Source organism: Sphaeramia orbicularis, chromosome 11, assembly GCF_902148855.1.
Source record: "Sphaeramia orbicularis chromosome 11, fSphaOr1.1, whole genome shotgun sequence".
In the NCBI taxonomy this organism is placed as follows: domain Eukaryota; kingdom Metazoa; phylum Chordata; class Actinopteri; order Kurtiformes; family Apogonidae; genus Sphaeramia; species Sphaeramia orbicularis.
The window spans coordinates 36,108,102-36,117,771 of record NC_043967.1 but is presented as its reverse complement, the minus strand read 5'-3'; the positions used below and the strand labels follow the sequence as shown (position 1 = coordinate 36,117,771).

General features: G+C 35.7%; 1 protein-coding gene across 2 annotated transcripts; it reads right to left on the bottom strand.

Moving 5' to 3' along the window:
• Positions 1 to 83: 83 nt before the first annotated feature.
• LOC115428008 (prostate stem cell antigen) lies at positions 84 to 6,079 on the bottom strand. Of its 2 annotated transcripts, XM_030146774.1 has the most exons (4): positions 5,753 to 6,079; positions 5,605 to 5,664; positions 3,539 to 3,658; positions 84 to 596 (listed from the first exon to the last, which is right to left on the bottom strand). In XM_030146774.1, the coding sequence occupies exons 2-4, from the start codon at positions 5,654 to 5,656 to the stop codon at positions 385 to 387; spliced, it is 384 nt and encodes a 127-aa protein (XP_030002634.1). In that variant the 5' UTR covers positions 5,657 to 5,664; positions 5,753 to 6,079; the 3' UTR covers positions 84 to 384. The 2 variants fall into 2 exon arrangements, with proteins under 2 accessions (XP_030002634.1, XP_030002633.1); XM_030146773.1 differs by having other exon boundaries at positions 5,605 to 6,073.
• Positions 6,080 to 9,670: the final 3,591 nt, after the last annotated feature.

Sequence of the window (9,670 nt, the reverse complement as noted above, 5' to 3'; positions counted from 1 at the left end):
TTTATATATTGTGGTTGTCTCTCTTAACTCACCATATATTATTTAGTAGTAAGTTTTTTTTAATTTATTTTTATCAATTGATAGAAATTTCAGGTGACCCCATTTGAATTCCAGGCGACCCCAAGTGGGGCCCCGACCCCAAGGTTGAAAAACACTGTATTAAGAGAATAAGATTTTCATTGAGATGAGAAATTGTAAAAGTAACTAAATTTGTCTTTGTCTTTAAACACTACAGTTTGTGCCTCTTAGATATAGTCACAGAAGTCTGAGCAGAGTATATAAATAAATGTACATATTTAGATTCCACCACTGGTGCACACTGATGTGTCTGTGAGGGTGTATTTAACCGTTTGTTTCCAGATAACCTGTTTCCTCAGGGTTGACTTAGGCCAACAGGAGGCAGAGTGCAGGCAGCAGACAGAGGGCCAGTCCTGCCCAGCTGAGGGCAGCAACGGACACGGCTCCATTACACAGGTCAGTATCACAGCACACGTTAGTGTAGTTGAAGTACAGGCCAGTTGCATACTTCTGTCCACTGACGCCACACTGCGAGGAGATGGCACAGCTCTTCTCATACATCGTCAGCTGTAGTGCACCTACAAGAGCAAAGAAAAGACTTTATATGCTTCTGCTGCTACATTTATTATCCATTTATATACACCTATAATATACCCAGCTACATTAGTAGTTAATAACAGCACCTGTTAAATATATCACTGTTTAGTTTTTCATAATTTGCAACACTTTTGCACTTCAGACTGGATGTATTTGTACATGTGTAATGGAAATAAAGTTTAATCTGATATTTAATACAAGTTCAAACAGTTCAAGCTTCAAATTTCAGAAACATTTATGTCTGCATTCCAGATTTTTGTTCATGTATGTCACAGGTGTCAAACATGTGGCCCGGGGGCCAAATCCGGCCCGCCAAAGGGTCCAACCTGGCCCGCAGGATGAATTTGTGAAATGCAAATATTACACTGAAGATATTAACAATCAATGATGTCAAAATCATTTTAATTCAGGTTCCACATACAGACACATACAGTCCAATTAGATTTCAAGTGGGTCAGACCAGTAAAATATTATCATAATAACCTATAAATAATGACAACCCCAGATTCTCTCTTTGTGTTTTTTGGTGTAAAAAAGTAAAATTACATGAAAATGTTTACATTACCAAACTATACTTTTACAAAAAACGTGAATAACCTGAACAAATATGAACAAACAGAAATGTCTTAAGAAAAGTAAATTTAATTTTACCAATATTCTGCCTGTTACTAAATGTTTTGTGTGATTGTAACACACATGTGTAAATGATAAACTGATAAACCGAGGCAGAATATTGTTAAAATTGCACTTGTTTTTCTCAAGACAATTCAAGTTGTTCAGGTTATTCAGATTTTTAAGGAAGGTATGTAGATGTAAACCTGATCATAATATAATTTTACTTTTTCACCGTTATTATTTTACTGGTCTGGACCACTTCAGATCAAATTGGGCTGAATGGGGCCCCTGAACTAAAATGAGTTTGACACCCCTGATGTATGTCTTTAACCAGCTAATTCTGAGCAAATTCTCCTTTCTCGACTCAAAGTTTATTTTGAAATTACCGTGTTGTTTTAATATTTGAAGCTGAATGGAGACACATTTGATACTTTATGTTCCTTAGATTCTTTCACTTATTAGACCTTCTAGTCCAGTATGAACCATCCAGACCACTCAGGTCATCTGGTGCAGGTCTGCTCTGTGTTCCCAAAGTCAGAACTAAACATGGAGAATCAGCGTTCAGTTTCTATGCTCCATATATCTAGAACAAACTACCAGAAAATATCAGGTCTGCTGAGAGTCTGAGTTCTTTTAAGTCCAGGTTAAAGACTCACCTGTTCACTGCTGCCTTTGACTAAAAGGCTTTTGACTTTTTAAACTTTATATTCTCTTTGAAACTCTGCACTGCAACTCTTACTTTAATATGTGTGTGTTTTTATTTTATTCTATTTTATTTTTTTTTATTTTATGTGTTGTTTTATTACTCGCTGTTTTTAATCACCTTTTACATGTTTCTTTTATAATGTTTTAAATGTGTTTCTTTTTGTTTCTTTTATTTCAATGTCCTGTGTGAAGCACCTTGAATTGCCTTGTTGCTGAAATGTGCTATACAAATAAACTTGCCTTGCCTTGCCTATTACACAACAGTCTTATTTTCAGTTTGTCAAAACATTAAAGCTGATGAAAAAAGATTTAGAAATTTACTCTAACATTTTGCATTTGTTTGTGTCTATCTTTTACTAACCTTCAGATCCATAAAGAACAGGTAGTCCAGAAGATTTCCAGGTTAAACAGCCAAGTGAGATTTATAAAATACAACCAGAGTCCCACCAAAAATGAACAAACACAAGCCTTCTTTTGTAAACAGTTCACCAGAACAGTATCAGTTTAAGGTGTAGAAACGTGATGAGACACAGTGAGCGTCTGACTCCACCCAAAGGCCCACAAATCTATTTTTAGAGATAATTTGATGGCATTAGAGCACTGACAGCTGCCCAGATGAGTAATGATGCATAGACTAGATCCAGTGGCGCATTCTTTTGTCTCTTTATTACACTTGTAAAAACAAAACAAGGCAGCTGAAAACCACTCGTATGTTGGTTTCTTCCTTACTATAGCAGTTGCACATAGGGAGCATGGGTCCATGTCTGTTTGTATCAGAACATGGATGCATTTTGGTGGCAGATTGCTGACTTATTTTGTAACTTTCCACAATAAAATCAGGTTTTTTGTTAAAACGAACTGAACTGTTTCTTTCTTTTTCTTCTAAAAGACTGAAACAAAATCTAAAGTGGAAATTTTGAGTTTGATTTTGCTTGGTTAGTGGATTTTTTTGAGTTTGGACTTTGGGGGGAAATTTGTGCTTTGAATTTGTGAGTTTTTGTGCAATCATTGTTTAATACATGATTTTGAATTTTAAATGGTTTAAATGTGTGATTTCTTTTTCTTGTCATTTAATGTGTAGGGTGTTTGTTTAATTTAGACTGGCATCCTTTGTGTGGTTTGAAGTACGACAAACAGACAAAAGACTAAACTGACTTTACATATTAAATGTCAGGAGAGAGACCTGGCTGGCACCCCTTAAAAATCAATATAACATAATAATATACCGTCGAACTCAAACTGTGACAGCATGTCTGGAGAATATTAAATTCTAGTCCATTTTAGGGCTTTTTTCAGACATATCAAATAAAATATAAAACAAAAAAAGAAGACTGGTCTCAAATAAAAAGGAGACTGAGGGTTTAAGTTTTAATTTTGAGCTTTAAGATTATCTAAAGTCTGATGTATAATGCACAGAGGCCTATACACTCAACACTGTACATTCTGTAATTCATTCCTGTTGCTCCTCTGCACAATGAGGCTTTGTCTGCCAATTTGTGGCCATCATGTCCCAGATTCTCAGAAAATAATCACATCAACAGAACCAAAAATAACTCCCCGTCCCTATCACACACACACAGACTAGCACAGTGCTGGATCTTACCCCGTTTTCCCGTGGCTATGCTCGACAGGCAGCGCTGCCCAGCTGGACACTCCTGAGGAAACTTAAAGCAGTCCATGGGAGAAAGAGCTGGAAACAGGCAGGTGTAACAGCGCAGACAGGCTGGAGGAAACAAGCACAGGGAGCTTCTAGTCAGCAGAAATACATACAGACTGTGGAGTTTGGAGAACTGGCTGATATTTGTGTTTTAGTAAATAAGAATCTTAGTTTTTAAGCAGTAGAACGAAGACACAGACAGTAAAGAATTAAAGGAAAACAAAAGTATCCAGCACCAGAATGGCTTCAGTCCTCTTTGGCATCAATTTGCATTAAATTAATTAATAAAACTTTTTTTTGATACAAATTAATGCAACTCGATGACCAAGTATAATAGATTAAAATGCAGAAAAATAATGTAAAAATGGAATCAAACACATAAAAGTGACTCAAATAAATATAAAACAGAATCAAACTATATATAATCAATGCGAAATAGAATTAAATCTTCAATAATATTATTACAACCATTATGCACTGGTGTGATGCTTTCTGGTCTGCAAAATACAGCAGTGGATAAAATTAAAGACACCTCCATAGGCTTTCACACTGTAAACCTGTGGAAGGAGATGATGATGATGACAAAGCATCAAATAAAAATGACTGGAGGAGAGAAAAATCAGGGTTAAACTGATTTGTCATCTCCTCCTAAGTTAAAATATCAGTAATGTGTTATTTAACCCTTTCATGCGTGAATCATGAGAACCTTAGTCAAGATTTTTTTCTTCAGTGTTTTTATTCTTCCTTAGGCCTGAAAAAAACAATGCGATCGACTTTTTTTTTTACTGTGGAATTAGAAAAAACGTCCATGCTTTTAACTTTTGAAGGAAAGAAACAAGTGTTTAAAACCCAACATCAGAAAGTGATATGAAAACAATGAAATAAAAACATTTTTAAAGCTGCTAATCTGATGTTGTCTCACATTTTAATACATTCTAATGCTAGTAATTACTCACTTCATGGAGATAATATGGGAAAAAAAAAAACCTTTTTGTCTAACAAATAATTGATTTACACTCAAACATGTTACTGCAGACCAGGTTTATCAAGAACAGCACAGTTACAATAATGGTATGAATGTCAGGGTGTGGGATGATGCATAAGTGTCCACTGTGTTGGCTGATATGGAACTAAAACAACAAAACCCATGAATATACAAGAGAACAGCTGGAGAATAACTGTCCACTGGAGTGACCTATGCATGAAAGGGTTAAAAATATATATGAATTTATCTTTGTATTATACGTCTGACAACACTGCGTTTTTTGTTATTTTGTCATTTTCTGCAAAAAAAATTCTCTAAATTACTACATTTGTAGAGTAATCCTAAATCATCACATCATTAATCACAGTTTCCTATCATTTATCAGCCAGTATATTATTTACTGAAAAAGATTTATTCAATTTATTGGTATTATTATTAATATAAAATCAGATTTTAGATTACGTTTACAGACTGAGATGTAATTCTGAGACTGAGATTGGTACAAAAACACCAGATGACACATACAACTAATGATGATGAACTCTTGCCTGTTTAATGGGCAGTTTGTCATAATATTCTGTTCTTTTAATCCCCACAGTGGGAACTAGAAGCACTCGGAGAGCGCAGACCTCCGCCAAGGCTGATCAGTGGCGCCCCCCGTGGGCCCCCCCACCCCCGATCACCACCAAAATTTAATCATTTCTTCCTTATCCCATTTCCAACAAACCCTGAAAATTTCATCAAATCTGTCCATAACTTTTTGAGTTATGTTGCACACTAATGGACAGACAAACAAACAGACAAACAAACAAACAAACCCTGGCAAAAACATAACCTCTTTGGCGGAGGTAATAAATTCTTAAAAATTATATCAAAGCCCCCTGTTATGTATGAGCCATAATTAGGCTGTTTTTGCCTTTTAATAAGAGGAGGAATTAAATTGAACATTATCTTACAAGAAACACGTTATATATAGTTTCTAATAATTTTACTTATGCCAATAAACTGAGACTTTACTCCTACTTACCTGCCAATGGAAGACAACAGAACAGTACAACCAGGAGCTGTGAACGTGACATGATGCTTGCTGCAAAACGCCCTGAAATACTTTTTACTGAACTCTTCACTCTGGTTTGATGTGAAAATGCAAAAAAACATAAACTCCTGGGACTTACGAGTGTGTCATCAAACTAACTGCTGCAGTTGATCCGAAACGCCCCTCAGCTCATTCCTAAATTCAATTTCTGCGTCTTTCAAGTCCAAGCCCACACCCAAACACTGACGAGATGTTTTCTTACAATTGTGAGGTACAAATTAAACCTAAAACAAATTAAAATGATAACTCCTCTCTTGTGGATCACCACACCTCACACTGTTTTCTCATTTTGTTTCATTGGTCAATGTGAATACATGGTTAATGGGAGAGTTATCGTCTCCTCCCGAAGACGTTTAATTTAATATAGACAGCAGATAATTATGATCAGCTGATGTTGTTAAGACAGCCTGAGAATGGGGCGTGTTACAATTTATGCTGGTTTTGTGTTTTGTTTTGTTTTTTATCCCTTTCTGAGGTTTATATCAATTTGTTCCCATTAATTTTTTTTTATTTTTTATTTTTTATTGGAGCTGAGAGTGAAAAGACGGAGTGTGTTGTGCTGTGCAGCACGTTTGTAGTCTATGATATTAGGCTTTATAAATATTATTAACTACTCTTTGGCAGAGGAAGGAATAGACGGATGAAAAAGGAAAATGTTTGGTGAACTAAACGTGAATAAGAACATCAGTGCTGGATTCAGGACTTCACTCACTGTTCTATGATCAGCTATAGAAGACCATGTTTGGATCAATAAATAAATCTAGTACAAAAAATGCTCATTCAGGTCATCAAAATAAAAAACAGGAGCCTGTTAGCACAAGTGATTATTGTAAGTGACTGATATATTTATAGCAGGAACATGTTCTTTAACTGTAACAGATGCAGTGAGTAGTTACTCATTTCTTAACCAACCCTCAGTTTGATAGAGAGATGTTTGGTGTGTTTTTATGATGTTTTGTCTTTTGTCTACTGTCTGTCTTGTCATCTGCCTAGTGACTACAGATGGAAATTAGTACTGTTGCTACAATCTGGCATATTTACAGCTGCAATTGTGGTAGATGTTCATTAACCCTTTCATACATAGTGGTCACTACAGTAGACAGCTATTTTTTTTTTTTTTTTTTATTTATAATAATAAAAAAGTGGACAGCTATTCTGCAGCTGTTCTCTTGTATATTCATGGGTTTTGTTGTTTTAGTTCCATATCAGCCAAATCGGTGGATGCTTATGCACCATCCCATAATACACTGACATTCATACTGTTACTGTAACTTTGCTGTTCTTGATAAACCTGATCTGCAGTAACATGCTTCAGTGTAAATCGGTTGCTTGTTATTGTTATTAGACGGCAATTAACAGTTTTTTTTTAAGCAAAAAGTTTTGGGGTTTTTTTGCATTTTATATCACAATGAAGTGAGTACTGACTAGTATTAGAGTATGTTAAAATGTGAGAAAACATCAGATTAGCAGCATTAAAATGCTTTTATTTCATAGTTTTCACACAGTATATCACTTTCGGCTATTGTTTTTCAATAGCATTGTTTTTAATGCCTAAAGAGGAATAAAAACACGCAGGAAAAAACTCTTGATTAAGGTTCTCATAATTCATGCATGAAAGGGTTAATATGTGTAACCCGTTCAATATATATCATCAAAGAAACTTCAAAATATAGTGGGATAACTACATGGTCACCTATGCATCCATAAAAACACTAACAGAAATATATGTCAGTTCACTCTGTACCAGATCAGTAATCTTCCCATCAGGTCAGAAAGATGTTATCAGCACATATTAACCCATAAAGACCCAAACAGCCACTGGCGACCAAAACCAACTACTGATCTAAACTGTTTAATACCTGTTGACCCACTAATCCTATCAATACGTATGAATAATTGGTGTAAAATGCAGTTTGTCATCTTTTCATGGTCATCAGATAGGACCCATTTGGATGTTCAGAGGCTCCGTAGCGAACATGGAAACACCGTCATCTTCTACAACATTGTAAAACCCATGGAGTTGGATCAATGACAGTGGATGGACACACTTGGTTTATGTTCAGTTAATGATAGATTTTACAAAAAGAGTCACTGTTTGTTCAGTTTTCTCTGTCTCTGATAAAATAACCTTTGAATTTACTCTGAGCTTTAATGACCATCAGTGAATTAAATCTAGAAAAATATGTGATATACATTGAAAAAACTCAAACTAAAGAGGATAACATTACAATAAATGGTGATAAATCACATAAGAAAGGTTGAATATAGAGAAAAACTAACTTGGGAACTGCCATAAAAGTAGCACTGGGTCTTTATGGGTTAAAGTCATTCTCTTCATATTTTCAGCACCACATACAAAATCTGTCTGGTCAGTCTTTGTTGATGTAGATGCTGAGAAGGAAAAGCAAAGAAAAGCCAGTGCAATGAAACACAGAAAATCAGCACAGTGTTAAAGGAGTCAGCATCTGAGCAGAACAAATAGAATGAGAGTAAGTCAGCATGTCAGAGAGTTGGTGAGTTGGAGAGTGAGTCAGTTTAACTGAATTATCCTTTAGGCTGTAATGGGAGACGTGAGGGCAGCATGCTCGATGGTCTGCTGACACCAGTCTTGTGACGGAGTGAACCAAGCGGACTCAGACTGAATAAGCGGTTCACCAGTTGATTAATTACTGCCCAAAGCCAAAAGCCTGGAAACTCCCTGCAAATGTTATCCAACTGATACCAGGGGCCAAGCAGGACTGAAACGGGCTTGATTTTTAGGGTCAATTCACAGCCTTGATTTGGTTATTTTAGTAATAAACAGTGTGGATTAGAATTCATGTGGAAATAATAACAATAGGCCAGTGGGGTCATAGAATGGACAGGACTACTTTCTGACCCATCAATCTGTACGAGGAAGAACTGTATTTTAAAATTTTAATGCAAAATAGTTGATTAAAGTTAATAAAAATAAAACCCTGAAATACCAAAACCACAGTTTAATGGCTTCAGTTCCATTATATTTTTCTTTCTTTCTTTCTTTCTTTCTTTCTTTCTTTCTTTCTTTCTTTCTTTCTTTCTTTCTTTCTTCTTCTTTCTTTCTTCCTTCCTTCCTTCCTTCCTTCCTTCCTTCCTTCCTTCCTTCCTTCCTTTCTGGATAGATAGATAGATAGATAGATAGATAGATAGATAGATAGATAGATAGATAGATAGATAGATAGATAGATAGATAGATAGATAGATAGACAGATAGACAGACAGACAGACAGACAGACAGACAGACAGACAGACAGATAGATAGATAGATAGATAGATAGATAGATAGATAGATAGATAGATAGATAGATAGATAGATAGATAGATAGATAGATAGATAGATAGATAGATAGATAGATAGATAGATAGATTCCTGTATCTTCAAGTGATACCCATTTTCACAGATTGTTTCCCCTCATGGATTTTCACAATAAAACATCTTGTAACTATTACGACTCCTTAAAGTAAAAGTGCAGGTAGCTTTATCACCCCCCCCCCCCCCTTTTTTTTTTTTTCACTTCAAAACAAAAATTTAATTTACCCAGAATTTTAAGCAAATTATCCCCATTAAGACAGTCAAAAACATCTTTGTTGAGTCTATCTCTGTGAAAATACAGTTTCTGTAGATATTGCCTGCATTAAATTACATAAACCAAGCCCATTCATTTGCATGTATGAAAAATTGTTTTTGAATTGTTTGAATTGGAGGCAGTGGTGACTCTGGTCAACCTGATGCTATGTTTGACAGGATGTTTTGTTTGCTGGCTCAAGGACCTCAGTGGACAGATGGTGTTCTTTAATCCTGTCTGTGCCCTCTACTTCCCATCCTCCCTCCACCCCTCCCTCCTCTACTGTTACATCAACCTCACATGCTCCATCTCTTCCTGTTTCTTTGTTTGCTAACATACATAAGATATGATCATCTGTTTCCTCCGGTGTTGACATGTTGCCTCTGCATGATGAAGTGTTGGCTGCAGTAACT